General features: G+C 33.2%; 1 protein-coding gene across 1 annotated transcript in view; it reads right to left on the minus strand.

Annotated features, from left to right (window-relative positions):
• The window catches only part of LOC148955348 (E3 ubiquitin-protein ligase MYCBP2-like), a 470,872-nt gene that overhangs the window by 38,555 nt on the left and 413,795 nt on the right, over positions 1-18,522 (minus strand). The window contains 1 exon segment of the mRNA XM_089101721.1: positions 2,501-2,843. Coding sequence (XP_088957847.1) covers positions 2,501-2,843 — 343 coding nt within the window.

Consider the following 18,522-nt stretch of genomic DNA (forward strand, 5'->3'; position numbering starts at 1 on the left):
TAAGTGTTATTTGAGTGCACCATGCTTTCAGTACAAAAAAAAAAATAAACAACAAAATTTGTATAATTTTTGTTTTGTTGAATAGAAAAATCTTGAATAACGTTTGGGTAACCCTATGTAGCCTAATACTTACAATTTTCTTAACCACCAATATTTTTAGTTCAGGTGAAATTCAGGTGAATTCATTCGTACATTCAGTATCATTGGTTTTGGAGTGAGACGTCTCCAGGTTATAGTCAAAATGTCGTTAAAAGTCATGTAAATGTCTTGCAGAATAACACAATTGTGTTTACATACATTTTCCTTCTTTTTTGCGATCAACTGTCTAAAGTTCGGTAACGGTAAGAGATCAAAATTCGATTTTTTTTTTCGGTTTGAAATAGTGAAGCGAAGATGAAAACATCTACTGGATAAGGTAAACGTCTAGTAAATTACCAGAACCAATTGGACGTTGCATTTTTTCTAACTTACTAAATAGTGCAAACCTGACGAAACTCTCCTAATCCTGAAATCACACTCCTTTGTGAAATTACACTCCTGTAACGTCAAATTTTTGTAACAATGGACCAACCTATTTAAAATTAAGATACAAAATTCCATATTTTTAGATTTCCAGTAAATAATTATAGAAGAAAGCGGATCCTAATTTCTGATTTATCGTTTTTTCTGGAGCAATTGTTATTATTCATGTTTCTCTGAAATTGTTTACACATATAAACATTTGGTCAGAAACTAAACTGGAATTGCTCCAATTCCCACTTTACAAACACGTGGAAGAGGAGAGCCCTTTTAAAAGAAGTAGCAAATCTACTAGAGTGGCACATTTATTAGAGGAGGCTTTTGTATCTTAACAAAACTTGATAAGAAGTAAGTGCTAGATTTTAGTTGTATCTACTAGCCACCAAGGCACAATTCACCCACGCCTGGGGGGAGGGTGTCTGTAATACTTTATCAATAGGCCATATACCAGACGATGTTATTGGGTATAAAACAAACTTAATAGTAGGTAAGGGCTCATATCTTCGTTATGTCTTGTAGAGATCAAGAATTGGTTCGACATTTTTGAGAAAGGGAGGACGGTTCGCAAAGTCTTTTCATTGAAATATATACATCAAAGAATTGTATATCTCAACCCAACCTGGTGTGTAGTAAGAGTAAGTCTCAGATGAGTTCTTCCTGCGTTTGGAAAAAAAATTGTGAAGGGAAGAAGGGGGGGGGGGGGTCAATTTAAATTCTTGTCATCAAAATATCTCCTATATATGGTTGTCAGACCTCAAACTCAATTGGAAGCAAAACAAAATATCTTTAATCCTGCCCTTTTACGGGTCCAGATGGTCTAACATTTGAAAAGAAAAGCGAAAAGACCCTAAACTGCCATCATCAGAACACTTAGCAGAAGGGTTATCAGATGTCAACTAAACTTTGCAAAAAGCAAGGGTATTTGAATTCTTTTCATCATGACATCAGTCAGTATGGGTATCTGATTTCAATCAAACTTTGCAGGAAGTAAAAGTAAGTGCCGTTTTTGGGTCTTTTGGGTATCTGGATACAATGCATCCTTTGTAGGGAGAGAATGTGGAACACCCCTAAATTCATGTCATTGAGACATCTACCAAAACCGGCTGTGAGGTACCAGCCAAACTTTGTGTGATTTAAGAACTAGCTATGCCTTTTGGGGATCTGGAGCTAGTCTGACTATTTAGAGTAGAGAAACAGAATATATTCCTATATTTGTGTCATCAGGAGATCTACCAAAAAGAGGTAGTCAAATTTCTGCAAAACCTGGTTGAAAGTTAGAGGAGTTCCTTAGTGTCCATACCAACTCTGACCCATCTGGAGCGATAGAGTCACTACATTCTTGTTATCACGACATCTCCCGGAATAAAACTAGAATAACTAATGCTCGAAATGAATAATTTGTGTAATTGTAATTACAAACATGTGTAATTCTGCTGTCGAAGACAAAAGAAATTTAGCAACTGCTTAGTTCACCTGCAATCTTTTCAGATAATGATTGGGAAAGGGACTTTGTTCATAAACCTGATCAGGAAACCTCTTAAAATGTTGATAACAATTAATAGAGAAATAACAAAATAATGACATACCAATACTTATATTTTTCGCTTTGAGTGGCCAGGGCAATGGCCACCAGGGTCAGGGCAATTTGTCAAGAAAAAAGAGAGGTGAAAAAGGCTGCAAAAAGTTGTTCGGGATGAGAAAAAATATTTCTTTCTTAATAATCCCTAAGAATAAGTTTTCGAAAGATTTTTCCTACCTAACAAACCAGTTCCAGCACCAAAAATTTATTCCAGGATATATGAACTAAACCTTGTATTTTTTGCCCATTTTCATGCTTAAATGTTCTCCCTGGTCTATTACACACCAAAGGACAGCATCAATAATAAGTTTTGCAGCTTCTATGCATTTTTAATATTCTCGAGGGCCTTCTCCATACGGGCACTGTCGGACCAAGTGCTTGTCAAATAATAAAATAGCTTACTTCCTGGAATCTGAATAGCCGTCCATCCACAAAATTTATGGTCAATATTGACACTTCGTAACAGCCCAAGCTCATCTTCTGTCGCTCCTACTCTTAATGTAATTGCTTTAACTTTATTTGCCGAATCTCTGGGATTATCAACATAGACAGAGACAGCTGTTGGCACAGGGTTTTCACGTGCTTTGAAGCTGATGAACTTCGACTTGTTTCTTTCTTCCTCTGCACTTTCCCAAAATGTTTCTGTGGTGAGATCAAGGAGGCTTGATAACATTGCTTGACGACTAGAGACGAATATATCGTACATTTGAGTAATGTCACGATAAAAGTAACATTCGACAGGACCCTGGAAAATAAGATTTTTATACCACGTTGTAAAATTATAGAATCAACTACTAAAATTCACAATAGATCGAGATTACAGAGGATAGCTTGAATTCATAGAATATTATGATTTGTTTGCCTTTTACTCTGGGCATAGCTCATTGTTCGGAAGATACAGTTATTGATTCCTATTTTAATGTAAAAAAGGAGATGCATATTGTGTAATTAAATGTTTGAAAAATACTAACATTCGTTGTAGGCTATATCTTTTTTCTTCATTAATTTTACAAAAACTTTCCAAAAAATAGGTTTTCTATCGAAAAGTAAAGTGAAATATTAAACTTAGGCAAAGCCCAGTACAAATAAAGTCACATAATAACTCAAGCTTAAAACGACCAGAAATTATTATCAAAGAATAAATGAAACACAAAACGAACATAAATTGAAATAAATAATCCTATCAAACATAAAAAAAAACAGATACTGATATATACGAATGAATAAGCAATTTCTAAAACGGGCAAAAATTAAATTGAATACTCAAGTAAAACTTAAAACAAACAAAATTTACTGAAAAATTTACTGAAATTTACTGAGTTTGGCTACTGCCGACTTCACCTAGCCGTAAAAGTTTTAAAACCTTTTTCGTCATTTGCATTTTCTTGAAAACTTACTTTATTTTGAATAGTGTGTTTAATTTTTCTAAATATCAACTAAAAATAAAAATAAATTACTATCATAATCAAGATTACTGGAACGAACTAATAAAAATAAACTGAATTTTTAATATACAATTACATTATAACGTAAAATTATCACAAATTCGAGATTTTAGCAGACTGCCATTTTTTTAATGTTATAAAGATGAGAAAATGTTTATACTATTTTTCAGTAAAGCCCCAATTAAAGAGCAGCTTTGGAGGTATTACGGTTAGAAAAGGTAAGGGGCAGTAGCCAAACTCCTCTTTGTAGTAATTATGCTTTATGTTGGTTTTATTTTTTATATGAATATTTAATTCAGTACTTATTACTCGTTTTATGATTTGCTTATTCTTTCATCTATACCAGTGAATGTTATCTTGATGTTTGTTATGGCAATTTAATTTAATTTCTGTTTGGTCTGAGTTTCATTTACTATTAGACAGTAATTACTGTTCGTTTTAAGGTTTGGATTACAAAAAGACTTTATTTATGTATGTCTTAAGCTTAATAGGGCTCTTTACTTTTCTTAGAAAAATTCATTTTTGGAAAGTTATTTTAAAGTTCGTTATGTGTTGGTTTTTGATTGCTTAAGTTTTACTATTGATTAATATAACGAATATTTCTCCAGTTTTTCAGGTTTCCGGCTTAATAACTAAAATATATAACTCTAATTTAAATTCTAAAGTTACATAAGGTGACATGAGCGTTGGCTTAGAATGTATTCAATATAATTGTTCAGGGGCGCAGACAATTTTAAAGAGGCTTGGCAAACGCCAAAATATCAGTGGTGGCTGGGTGACAGGGAATATATTTCATGATTTTTTTTCGCAGGAATAAGTTTATTTTTAAATACTTTTAGGTAAATCTCTCAAATAAAAAGAGCAATTAAATTGCCTGCAAAATTAAACAAAATACAGTAAATTTTAAAATGCAAGGATTCCTGGCAAAGGGATCAATTTGTTTAATCAATAATATATTTAATTATTATGCATTTAATCTTAAAAGAAATATAACTCAAACCAAAATTACAGAATGATTGCTTTCGTAAATTATAACAGATGTAGCTTGTCTTTACGCAATTTCCAATGCCTTAGAATAGTTTACAGAAGGAGTAGAGATACTCAAAAGTCATCCTGCCTGCATAGCATAGATATCACGTTTTGATTTTATAACGGCCATGTAAAATGTACCTCTTTCATAACAGTACAATTTTTCCCCTCAAACTTAAATCCCTTACATTTTCCGACAGAAAAAAAATAGAATAACGAAAGGATCAATATTCACCAAAACTAAAAATGGAATTCTCATGATAATAACCACACCGACAGTATTGGCTTTTTATGCTGATTCTTCATATTTAAAGTTCTTTCAGTTTATTGTTACCCAGCCAAAACCAACAATCTGATAAAATTGGCCTGATCATAGGCAGCGCAATCCCGCTGCCCAAGCAAAGAACGATTTTGGCACATTGTATTTTTTTTTTTTTTTTTTTTTTTTGTTCTAGACCAGGGCACTTCGTATCGAAGGAATTGTCGTAGAAACTTCGAAAATGGCTCATATGATTGGAAATTGGAGTGGCTAGTGCCCTTTTTAATAGTCAAAAGTGATTGGAAGGCAACTAACACCCCTTCCACTTCCACCATTTCCCCAAACACATCCAATCAAAATTTTGAGATAGCCATTTTGTTCAGCGTAGTTGATTTCCTGATAGAAATTATGTTTTTGAGGAGCACACCCCCCCACAGCCCTAAGGGCAAGGGTTGTAAGTTATGCCCTGGGGGCATATAAGCTTTTTATAGAAAGCTTTGTCGTAAAAACTTCAAAAAAGCCTAATTCGATTGGAAATTCAAAGGGCTCGTACCCTTTTTAATAGTCAAAAGTGATTTAATGGCAACTTACCCCCCTCTCACGCCGGCCTTTCCCCCAAACACATTCAATCAAAATTTTTGAGATAGCCATTTTGTTCAACGTAGTTGAAAGTTCTGGAAATTAGGTCTTTGAGGATGATAACCCCCTCAGAGCCCTCAGAGCAAGGGTTGTAAGTTATGCCCTGGGTGCATATAAGCTTTTTATAGAAAACGTATTCGTAGAAACTTCAAACAGGGCTTATTCCATTGGAAATTAAAATGGTTAGTGGCCTTTCCAATGGTTGAAAGTAATTGGATGGCAATTAACCCCCCTCTCACGCCCACCATTTTCCCAAACACATACAATCAAAATTTTGAGATGTTCATTTTCTTCAACGTAGTTAAAAGTTCTGGAAATTAGGTCCTTTAGGATGACAACCCCCTCAGAGCCCTCAGGGCAAGGGTTTTAAGTTATACCCTAGGGGCATATAAGTTTTTTTTTTAGAAAGTGTTGTCGTAGAAACTTCAAAAAGGGCTCATTTGATTGGAAATTGAAAGGGCTAGTGCCATTTTTAATAGACTAAAGTTAATAGAGAGCAACTAGCCCCTCTCTCACAACCACCATTTCCCCAAACACATTCAATTAAAATTTTGAGATAGCTATTTTGTTCAGCGTAGCTGAAAGTTCTAGAAAATATGATTTTGAGGATGACAAACCTCCCAAACCCCTCAGGGCAAGGGTTGTAAGTTATGCTCTGGGGGCATATAAGGTTTTTATAGAAAACGTTTTAGTAGAGACTTCAGAAAGGGCTCATTAGATTTGAAATTGAAAGGGCTAGTACCCTTTTTAATAGTCAAAAGTGATTGGAGGGCAACTAACCCTCCTCTCAAACTCACCATTTCTCCAAACACATCCAATCAAAATTTTGAGATAGCCATTTTGTTCAACGTAGATGAAATGTCTGGAAATTAGGTCTTTCAGGATGACACTCCCCTTAGAGCCCTCAGGGCTAAGGTTGTAAGTTATGCCCTGGGGGCATATAAGGTTTCTTATAGAAAATGTTGTCGTAGAAACTTCAAAAAAGGCTCATTGAATTAGAAATTGAAAGGGCTAGTGCCCTTTTAATAGCCTAATCAAAACTGATTGGAGGGCAACTAACCCCCCTCCCATGCCCACTATTTCCCCAAAACATCCAATAAAAATTTTTTGATATTTATTTTGTTCAACGTAATTGAAATGTTTGATAATTAGGTGTTTCAGGATGACACTCCCCCCACAGCCCTCAACGCAAGGGTTATAAGTTATGCCCTGGGGGCACATAAGGTTTTATAGAAAGAAATACCATTTCCCCAAACACATCCAATCAAAATTTTGCGATATACATTTTGTTCAACGTAGTTGAAAGTTCTGGAACTTAGGTCTTTGGCAGTGTTGTCGTAGAAACTTCAAAAAGGACTCATTGAATTGGGAATTGAGAGGGCTAGTGCCCTTATTGATAGTCAAAAGCGATCGGTGGACGAATACCCTCCCCCCATACCCATCATTTCCCCAAGCACTTCCGATCAACATATTGATATAGCAATTTTCTTGAACGCAATTGAAGGGTTCGGAAATTATGTTTTTGAGTATGACAACCCCCAACAGCCCTTAGGGCTAAGGTTGTAAAATATGCCCTGGGGGTACATAATGTCATGTAGAAAGTGTTGTCGTAAAAACTTCAAAAAGGGCTCTTTCGATAGTAAATTGAGAGGGTTATTGCCCTTTTTAATAGTAGAAAGTAATCAGACGGAGAATCGCCCCCCCCCAAATCCCATCTTTTCCCCAAACATTGCCGATCAACATTTTGATATGGCCATTTCGTTAAACGTAGCTGAAAGGTCTGGAAATTATGTCTTTGAGGATGACACCCCTCCCCATAGCCCTCATGACAAGGGTCGTAAGTTATGCCCTTGGGACATATAACGTTTTTATAGAAAGTTTTGTCGTAGAAGCTTCAAAAAGGGCTCATTCGATTGGAAATTGAGAGGACTAGTGCATTTTTTATTAGTCGAAAGTGATCAGAGGGCAAATATTTCCCTCTATGCCCATCATTTCTCCAAACACTTCCAATCAAAATTTTGATATAGCCATTTTGCTAAGCCTATCAGAAAGGTCTGCAAATTATGTCTTTGAGGATAACAAATCCCCCCAGCACTCAGGGCAAGGGTCGTAAGATGTGCCCTGGGTACATATAGGGTTTTTATAGAGAGTGAGGTCATATAAACTTCAAAAGGAGCTCATTGGAATGGTAATCAGATGCTCTAGTGCTCTTTTTAAGAGTCAAAGTGATCAGAGGGCAGCTACCCTCTCCCCCCTACACACACGTCATATTGTCCCGAAAAGCGTTTAATAAAAATTTTGAGATAGCCATTCTATTCAAAATAGTCTAAATATCATATAACAAGGCTTTTAGGGTTAAAACAACCCAAGAGATTAGGGGCAAGGGTTGTAAGTTATGCCCAGGGGATATTAGTTTTATGGAAGGGATGGTTGTTTAATTTCAGAAGAGGCTCAGTCTTTCTCCCTGAAAAAGACTGTGTCAATATAAAATGAACAGAAATTAATCAAAAAAACTTTCTGCACAAAATAAGTTTTTCAAAACAAAAGTAAAGAACTCCATTAAACCAAAAATGAACAAAAATAGAATCAAATAATCTACCTAGCATAAAACTACTACAAATCGGTATCAATAAATAAATGAAACCCAAAACAGACAGAAATTAAAATAAGTCAAACTCAAAACGAGCAGAAATCAATCTGAGTAGGGTTCTAAACCCTGAGCTTTCTAAAAGCCAGAATATAATTTGTACTATAGCGACGAAGACCACACTGCCTTTCCATCATAAACAATAAGTAGAGCAACAGGGAAATTTTTTATACAAGACAGTGGAACGCAACTTTAAATGAATATTTCGACCCTATATCCAAGGGCTGTCCTCAGCAAAACAAACGAAGAGAATAAAAAACAATATAAAAGAAACTTACATTAACATTCAATCATTAAAACTGAAATATTTTTAAAAAAAAATGTTTTAAAACAGCCCTAATATCATTACTTCAAGGAAGTTCCTGGTTGAACTTCCTTGAAGTAATAATATTAGGGCTGTTTTAAAACATTTTTTTTAAAACATTTCAGTTTTAATGATTGAATTTTAATGTAAGTTTCTTTTATATTGTTTTTTATTCTCTTCGTTTGTTTTGCTGAGGACAGCCCTTGGATATAGGGTCGAAATATTCATTTAACGTTGCGTTCCACTGTCTTGTATAAAAAATTCCCCTGTTGTTCTACTTATTGTTTATAATTTGTACTTTACTGAAAAAAAAATTCTTTTAAATGTTTTCACTTTTATAACTTTGAGAAAACAAAAATTAATTAATATTTTAAGGAATAAATATCAGCATATGTATATTAAACTGACAATGCACACTTTTTTCAGTAAATTCATTTGCATTTTTTCCAGTTACCTCAAATTATATCTTGGTTAGGCCTGAGTATGATTTAGAAAACAATCAGAAATTCAACAAAAATTAGAGCTTTTCAACTATAAGCAAGAAACGGATTTGAAACGTATTTGAAAAAAAAAATTATTTATATGAAGAGGGCTGTCTCCTCCTTAGCTCTCTATTCTTTGCTGTAGTGTTTGGCTTTTTTCTAATTTTTGAAAGGAAATTTGTAATTGAAAAGATAAGATTTTTCAAAGTACTAAAAATACTTTTGTTTAATGAGCAAGGTGTTGAGAAGGGGGCAGGCACCCTTATATACCAAGTAATTTATATTTTTCTAAGTTTTAAACTTGCTCCTTACTTTAGTTGAAAATCCTTTTCTATTTGTTTAATTACATTTCATGAGACTGTAAAGTTTTATGATTGCAGGACTTTTGGTAGTTCAGAAAAAACGATTAATATTTCAATGATCTTTGTTTGGATTTTGATGGGTAATCAAACAGTTCGTGGTAATGAGCTGTAAGTACGGAGCGACCAGCTTACAGCTCATTACTTACGGCTCATTAGTAATCGAAAATCTAAAAAACTGAATTTTGATACCAATTGATATATCAGAAGAATTGGCGTATTAGGGCTGATTCCACATATAAAAGTTTCATTAAGTTTAGTTTGAACCATGAAAAGCTACGACCCTGGAGAAGTTTATCCGATTTTTTAAAAAGAGGAGGAAAAACCCCTCACAGTCATAGCATTTTCATGAAAATCACACCATCAGATTCAACGTATTAAGAACCCTACTGTAGAGGTTTCAAGCTCATATCTGCAAAAATGTAGAATTTTGTAAGAAGAACACCACGCCCATCATTCCCCCAAACACATCCAATCAAAATTTTGAGATAGCCATTTTGTTCAGCGTAGTTGATTTCCAGATAGAAAATATGTTTTTGAGGAAGATACTCCCCCACAACCCTCGGGGCAAGGGTTTTATGTTATGCCCTGAGGGCATATAAGAACGATGTTGGCACAATGTACTATTTTTTTTTTTTCTTTAGAGCAGGGAACTTCATATGGAAGGAGTCGTCGTAGAAACTTCTAAAGGGGCTCATTCGATTGAAAATTGAGATTTCTAGTGCCCTGTTTAATAGTCGAAGTGATTGGAGAGCCACTAGCCCCCCCCCCACCCCCATCATTCCCCCAAACACTCCCCTATAACCCTCAGGGCAAGGGTTCTAAGTTATGCCTTGGGGAGGGCATATAAGGTTTTTATAGAAGGCGTTGTCATAGAAACTTCAAAACAGGCTTATTCGATTGGAAATTCGAAGGGCTAGTACAATTTTTAATAGTCGAAAGTGATTGGAGGGCAACTAGCCCCCCCCCACGCCCATCATTCCCCCCAACACCTCCAATCAAAAATTTGAGATAGTCATTTTGTTCAGCGCAGTTGATTTGGATATAGAAAATATGTTTTTTTGGAGGAGACACCCCTCCAACCTTCAGGGCAAGGGTTTTAAGTTATGCCCTGGGGAAATATAAGGTTTTTATAGAAGGCGTTGTCGTAGAAACTTCAAAAAAGGCTCATTCGATTGTAAATTCAAAGGGCTAGTGCCATAGTCGAAAGTGATTGGAAGGCAACTAACCCCCCTCTCACACCCACCTTTTCCCCAAACACATCCAATCAAAATTTTTAGATAGCCATTTTATTCAACGTAGTTGAAAGTTTTGGAAATTAGGTCTTTAAGGAGGACAATCCCTCACCCCCCCCACAGCCCTCAGGGCAAGGGTTGTAAGTTATGCCCTGGGGCATATAAAGTTTTTATTGAAAGCGGTGTCGTAGACAACGCCCACCTTTTCCCCAAACACATCCAATCAAAATTTTTAGATAGCCATTTTATTCAACGTAGTTGAAAGTCTTGGAATTTAGGTCTTTACGGATGACAACCCTCCGCCCACAACCCCCAGGGTAATGGTTGTAAGCTATGCCCTGGGGCATGTGAAGTTTTAATGGAAGCGTTGTCGTAGAAACTTCAAAGGGGCTAATTCAATTGGAAATTGAAAGGGCTGGTGCCTTTTTTAATAGTTGAAAGTGATTGGATAGCGACTAACGCCCCTCTCACACCCACCGTTTTCCAAAACACATCCAATCAAAATTTTGATATATCCATTTTGTTCAACGTAGTTGAAAGGTTTGGAAATTAGGTCATTTAGGATGATAACCCCTACAGAGTCCTCAGTGCAAGGGTTGCAAGCTCTGCCTTGGGGGCATATAAGGTTTATATAGAAAGTTGTTGTATAAATCACAGGCAGCACGATCGCGCTGCCTAAGTAAAGAACGGGGACACTCGAGAACGAGACAAGAAACTGGGACTGAGTAAAGAGGGGGACACTCCCCCACAACCCTCAGGGCAAGGGTTTTAAATTATGCCCTGGGGGCATATAAGAACGATGTTGGCACAATGTATTATTTATTAATTTTTCCTTTAGAGCAGGGCACTTCGTATCTAAGAAGTTGCCGTAGAAACTTTCAAAGCGCTCATTCAATTGGAAATTGGAGTGGCTTGTGCCCTTTTTAATAGTCGAAAGTGATGGGATGGTGACTAATACCCCTCTTATGGTCACCATTTCCCCAAAGACATCCAATCAAAATTTTGAGATTGTCATGTTGTTTAATGTAGTTGAAAATTCTGGAAATTCGGTCTTAGAGGATGACAACCACCCTAACAGACCTTCGGGTTAGGGTTATAATTTATGTCCTGGGGGCATGAATGGTGTTTATAGAAAGCGTTGTCGTTTCCAAAAGGGTTCATTCGATTTGAAATCGAAAGGCCTAGTGCCCTTTTTGATAGTCGAAAGGTATTGGAAGGCTTGACATTTTTATAGTAAAGATCGAAGTGGGTATAATGTATTATTTTTTGTTGTTGTTGTTGTTTAGACCAGGGCACTTCGTATCGAAGGAGTTGTCGTGGGAACTTCGAAAAGGGTTCATTCGGTTGAAAATAGAAAGGGCTGATGCTCTTTTTAATTGTTGAAAGTGATTTGAGGGCAACTAATCCCCCTTCCACTCCCACCCTCCCACGTTAACCCTCCCATTTCTGCTCTTAAAATTTCACCAAATCACAATAGCGTAAGTGTATCCAAGCTATCAAAGAAAGTAAACAGATTTTTTTACGAATGGTATTAAGTTTTCCATTTCAGGTCAACTAGAGGAGGCATGAAAATAAATCGAAGACCAATATTTCTGTCCAGATTTTTAAAAAGATATCGCTAAAATATTTCCTCCAGCACACAAACAACTGGCCAAACTATAAAGTCTTAAAAAAACGAATATATTTAAAGTATTATTTTCTTTTTCCCTTAAAAGACTATGTCAATATAAGACGGACAGTAATTAATTAAAAAACTTTTTCCGCAAAATAAGTTTTTTAAAGAAAAGTAAACAACTCCATTAAACAAAAAATGAGCAAAAATAAAATCAAATAATCTACCAGGCGTGAAACTACCACAAATCAGCATCGAGAAATAAATGAAACCCAGAACGAACAGAAATTACAATAATTAACCGAGTCAAACTCAAAACGAGCAGAAATTAACCTAAGTTGGGCGCAAAACCCCTATGCCTTCCCAAAGTCAGAACAAAATTTGCACTTTACTGAAAAACACAAATGAATGTGCATTGTCAGTTTAATATACATATACTAATATTTAGTAATCAAAATGCTAATATTATTTGATTTATTAAAGTAATAAAAGTAAAAACTTTATATTTTTTTTAATTAGTTTTTTAATTACTTTTTAACAAAATCGACAGTTTTGAACTTGATTATCAAACACCAAAATATTTAATGCCTTTAGACTCAATTGTTTATAAAAAGTAACGCATTATCAAAGTAGTTTATTCAAAATAAAACATTTGAGTCAAACTCAAAACGAGCAGAAATTAACCTAAGTTGGGCGCAAAACCCCTATGCCTTCCCAAAGTCAGAACAAAATTTGCACTTTACTGAAAAACACAAATGAATGTGCATTGTCAGTTTAATATACATGTACTAATATTTAGTAATCAAAATGTTAATATTATTTGATTTATTGAAGTTATAAAAGCAAAAACGTTTATATTTTTTTCAGTAAAGTGCAAATTTTTGTTCTGGCCTTGGGAAGGCATAGGGGTTTTGCGCCCAACTTATGTTTATTTCTGCTCGTTTTGAGTTTGAATCGGTTAATTATTGTAATTTCTGTTCGTTTTGGGTTTCATTTATTTATCGATGCTGATTTGTGGTAGTTCCACGCTTGGTAGATTATTTGATTTTATTTTTGCTCATCTTTTGTTTAATGAAGTTCTTTGCTTTTCTTTGAAAAACTTATTTTGTAGAAAAAGTTTTTTTAATTACTATTTTAACAATATCGACAGTTTTGAACTTGGTTATCAAACACCAAAATATTTAATGCCTTTAGACTCAATTGTTTATAAAAAGTAACGCATTATCAAAGTAGTTTATTCAAAATAAAACATTAAAACTAAGATTAAGAAAATCAAATTTTTTGTTCCCGACTCTGTCGAGCTTTCTCTCTGTCGGGAATCTAATATGTTGTGTAAATATTGTATTAATAATAAAACCTTGAACCTTGAACCAAATAAAAGTTTTTAATTTAATATCTTTAATTTAATTTTGAATACCAAAAACCAATATATTTGACACCTTTACATAACTGTAAAAAATGAAAATCTTTTTCAAAGCGACAACTTGATAAATACAATCACTCCTGGAAAAATAAATAAATGATAATAAAACACAATAATGTATCCATTCAGGGGGAAAATGCAAAAATTCCCAGCATTCCGTTACGGGAAACATTTCTGATTATAGTGGGTTCATATGAGTAGAGTAGTACCTACCATTTTGCTTGAAGCTATAGGAAAACATTTCTATAGAAGCTCTACACCTTTTCAAAGAGTGTGAGTAGCCCCTCGCATCTAGGTAATACTTCTATAGAAGCTCTACACCTTTTCAAAGAGATTCAGGTTCCATCCTGTTTTATTTGCGGCCTACAGGTCATCACACTTTTTGCCAAGAGATTAAACCAGTATTGTCTATAACTTAATTTACGTTGGTTAAACTTCTGATGGTTAAGAAAGCGTAACAGGTAATTAAAGTATGAGAAATGGGATGCTATAATTAGAATGATTTTAAGTTGAAACATTGTGACGTAAAAATAACTCATTTATTTGCTTGCGTGTATGGGAATTCCCATGTTATTTGCTTGATTGTATTTTGTGTTAATATATTGATTTTTTATATAAATAAAAAGAGATATATGTGTTTTAGATAATAAGTTTAATAATTCAATGTTAATTAAAAAATAATAGTGTTAATAAATATTAAAATTTAATTAATGTACGATAAATGTGATTCTATAATTATAATGATTTTAAGTTGAAACATTGTGACGTAAAAATAACTCAATTATTTGCTTGCGTGTATAGGAATTCACATGTTATTTGCTTGCTTGTATTTTGTGTTAAAATAAGTAGTTTTTATATCTTTTAAAAGAGCTTTAAGTGGTTTGAGAGACTCAGTTGACTACTTCCTTGGTATTTTTCTTTACTTGATTTTCATTAAAAAAGTAATTTGTGTTCAAAATAAGTAGTTTTTATATATTTTACAAGTGATTTAAGGGGTTTGAGAGACTCAGTTGCCTAATTCAGTGTGTTTTTACCATAATTGATGGTCATTAAAAAATAAATTTTTGTGTTATATAAGTAGTTTTTGTATATTTTAAAAGAACTTTAAGGGGTTTGAGAGACTCAGTTGCCTAATTCCGTGTGGTTTTACTTTACTTGATGGTCATTAAAAACGAATTTTTTGTGTTAAATAAGTAGTTTTTTTATCTTTTAATATAGCTTTAATGGGATTGAGAGACTCAGTTGCCTAATTCCGTGTGATTTTTCTTTACTTGGTGGTCAATAAAATCTAAATTTTTATTTTAAATATGTAGTTTTTCTATCTCTAAAAGGAAGTTTAAGAAGATGTAGAGACTCAGTTGCACAATTACATAGTTTTTTTCCTTACTTGGGAGTCGTTAAAAACGAAAATTTTATGTTAAATAAGTAGTTTTTGTATCTTTTAAAAGAGCTTTACGGGGGTTGAGACACTCAATTGCCTGATTCCTTTTGTTTTTTGTGTAATTTGTTGTCAGTTGTTGTATCTTTTAAAAGAGCTTTACAGGGTTTGAGAGACTCAGTTACCTAATTCCGTGTGATTTTTCTTCACTTGATGGTCATTAAAAACGAATTGTTTATGTTAAATAAGTTGTTTTTATATCTTTTAAAAGAGCTTTATGGGGTTTGAGAGACTCAGTTGCCTGATTCCGTGTTGTTTTCCTTTACTTGATCGTCATTAAAAATGAAATTTTGGTTTTAAATAAGTAGTTTATCTATATTTTAAAAGAGCTCTTAGGTTTTTTAGAGACTCAGATGCATATTTCCGTGATATTTTTGTTTACTTGGTGGTCATTATAAAATAAATTTTTTTGTTAAATAAGTAGTTTTTGTATCTTTTAAAAGAGCTTTACGGGGTTTGAGAGACTCAGTTGCCTAATTCCGTGTGATTTTTCTTTAATTGTTGGTCATTAAAAACAAAATGTTTTTGTTATATAAGTAGTTTTTTTTTCTTTTAAAAGTGCTTTACTGGGTTCGAGAGACTCAGTTGCCTGATTCCGTGTGGTTTTTCTTTACTTGGTGGTCATTAAAACGAAATTTTTGTGTTAAATAAATAGTTTTTGTATCTTTTAAAAGAGCTTTACGGGGATTGAGAGACTCAGTTGCCGGATTCCGTGTGGTTTTTCTTTACTTGGTGGTCATTAAAAAAGAAATTTTTGTGTTAAATAAGTAGTTTTTGTATCTTTTAAAAGAGCTTTACGGGGATTGAGAGACTCAGTTACCGGATTCCGTGTGGTTTTCCTTTACTTGGTGGTCATTAAAAACTAAATTTTTGTGTTAAATAAGTAGTTTTTGTATCTTTTAATAGAGCTTTACGGGTATTGAGAGACTCAGTTGCCGGATTCCGTGTGATTTTTCTTTACTTGATGGTCATTAAAAACAAAATTTTTGTGTTAAATAAGTAGTTTTTGTATCTTTTAAAAGAGCTTTAAGGGGTTTGAGAGACTCAGTTGCCTGAGTCCGTGTGGGTTGTCTTGACTTGATTTTCATTAAAAAATATAAGTGTGTTTAAACTAAGTAGTGTTTGTATGTTTTAAAATAGATTTAAGGGGATTGAGAGACTCAGTTGCCTGATTCCGTGTTTTTTTTTCTTTACTTGTTGGTCATTAAAAACGAAATTTTTTGTGTTAAATAATTAGTTTTTGTATATTTTAAAAGAGCTTTACGGGGATTGAGAGACTCAGTTTTACCTTGTCACAGTTACATTTTCTTGATTTTTCAAAGTTCATTTTGAATTTCATTCGCTGAAATGCAAGAGTTGGAATATTTCAGTAGTGTTTGGTTGTGGTTTACCTTGTTACAATTACATTTTCTTGATTTTTAAAAGTTCATTTTGAATTTCTTTCTTTGTAATTCAAGTGTTTGAGTAGTTCAGTTTTGTATTGTTGTGGTTTAGATTGTCACTGGTACTTTTTCATTTTTTTTCTATGTTAATTTTGTATTTCTATCGATGAAATGCAAGAGTTGGAACATTTCAGTAGTGTTTGGTTGTGGTTTACCTTGTCACAGTTACATTTTAGTGATTTTTCAAAGTTCATTTTGTATTTCTTTCGTTTAAATACTATAGCTTTACTTTTAAAGGAGTGATTGTTGTTTCTTTCAATAGACAAAGAAAGAGTTACTTGTATTTTCCTACTAAATTTTTTACTTCTTCATTAGAAATGAAATAGAATTTATATGTAATAAGGTATATTGTGTTTTGTTAATTTAAAAATTTAAATAATATTGATTTTTATAATCACTATTATTTAATCTGACTATGACATTCAAGATTTTGAATATTTAATTGTTTGTTGGTTGTGTTATACCTTGTCAAAGTTGCATTTTCTTGATTTTTCAAAGTTCATTTTGACTTTCTTTCATTGAAAAGCAAGAGATTGTATATTTCAGTAGTTTTGGGTCGTTGATTTCAGTTTCACAGGTATTATCACTTTAAATTTCATATTTCATTTTGGATTTTTTTTGCTGTAATGCAAGATTTGGAATATTTTAGTTATGTATGGTCATGGTTTAAATAGTCAAAGATATAGACTACTGATTTTTCGTATTTAATTTTGTATTTCATTCGTTTTAATTAAAGATTTTTTGGTATTAAGTATTGTTTGGTTGTGGTTTACCTTGTCACAGTTACATATTCTTGATTTTTCAAAGTTCATTTGAATATCTGTCGTGGAAATGCATGATTTGGATTATTTCTGTTGTGTATTGTTGTGGTTTACATTGTCACAGTTACATACTCTTGAGTTTTAAATATTCTTTTTGATTTTCTTTCGCTGAAATGATAGAGTTGGAATAGTTCAGTAGTGTTTGGTTGTGGTTTAACTTGTCACAGTTACATTTTCTTGATTTTTCAATGTTCATTTTGAATTTCTTTCTTTGAAATGCAAGAGTTGGACTATTTCAGTAGTTTTTGGTTGTGGTGTACATTGTCACAGTTACATTTTCTTTATTTTTCAAAGTTCAGTTTGATTTTCTTTAATTGAAATTCAAGAGTTGGAATATTACAGTAGATTTTGGTTGTGGTTTACCTTGTCACAGTTACATTTTCTTGATTTTTCATAGTTCATTTTGAATTTCTTTCTTTGAAATGCAAGAGTTGTAATATTTCAGTAGTGTTTGGTTGTGGTTTACCTTGTCACAGTTACATTTTCTTTATTTTTTCAATGTTAATTTTTAATTTATTTCGTTGAAATTAAAGAGATGGAATATTTCAGTAGTGTTTGGTTGTGGTTTACCTTGTCACAGTTAAATTTTCTTGATTTTTCAAATTTCATTTTTAATTTCTTTTGTTGAAATGCAAGAGTTGGAATATTTCAGTAGTGTTTGGTTGTGTTTTACCTTGTCACAGTTACATTTTCTTGATTTTTCAAATTTAATTTTGAATTTATTTCTTTGAAATGAAAGAGTTGGAATATTTCAGTAATGTTTGGTTGTGATTTACCTTGTCACAATGACATTTTCTTGATTTTTCAAAGTTCATTTTGAATTTCTTTCGTTGAAATTCAAGAGTTTGAATATTTCAGTAGTGTTTGTTTGTGTTTTACCTTGTCAAAGTTACATTTTATTGATTTTTAAAATTTCATTTTGAATTTCACTAGTGTTTGGTCATGTCACAGTTACATTTTTGATTTTTCAAAGTCATTTGATTTTCGTGAAATGCAGATTGAATATCAGTAGTGTTTGGTTGTGGTTTACCTTGTCACAGTTACATTTTCTTGATTTTTCAAAGTTCATTTTGAATTTCTTTCGCTGAAATGCAAGAGTTGGAATATTTCAGTAGTGTTTGGTTGTGGTTTACCTTGTCACAGTTACATTTTCTTGATTTTTCAAAGTTCATTTTGAATTTCTTTCGTTGAAATGCAAGAGTTGGAATATTTCAGTAGTGTTTGGTTGTGGTTTACCTTGTCACAGTTACATTTTCTTGATTTTTCAAAGTTCATTTTGAATTTCTTTC

This window comes from Artemia sp. Qi Xiang Cuo, chromosome 2 (assembly GCF_049724085.1).
Source record: "Artemia sp. Qi Xiang Cuo chromosome 2, ASM4972408v1, whole genome shotgun sequence".
NCBI lineage: Eukaryota > Metazoa > Arthropoda > Branchiopoda > Anostraca > Artemiidae > Artemia > Artemia sp. Qi Xiang Cuo.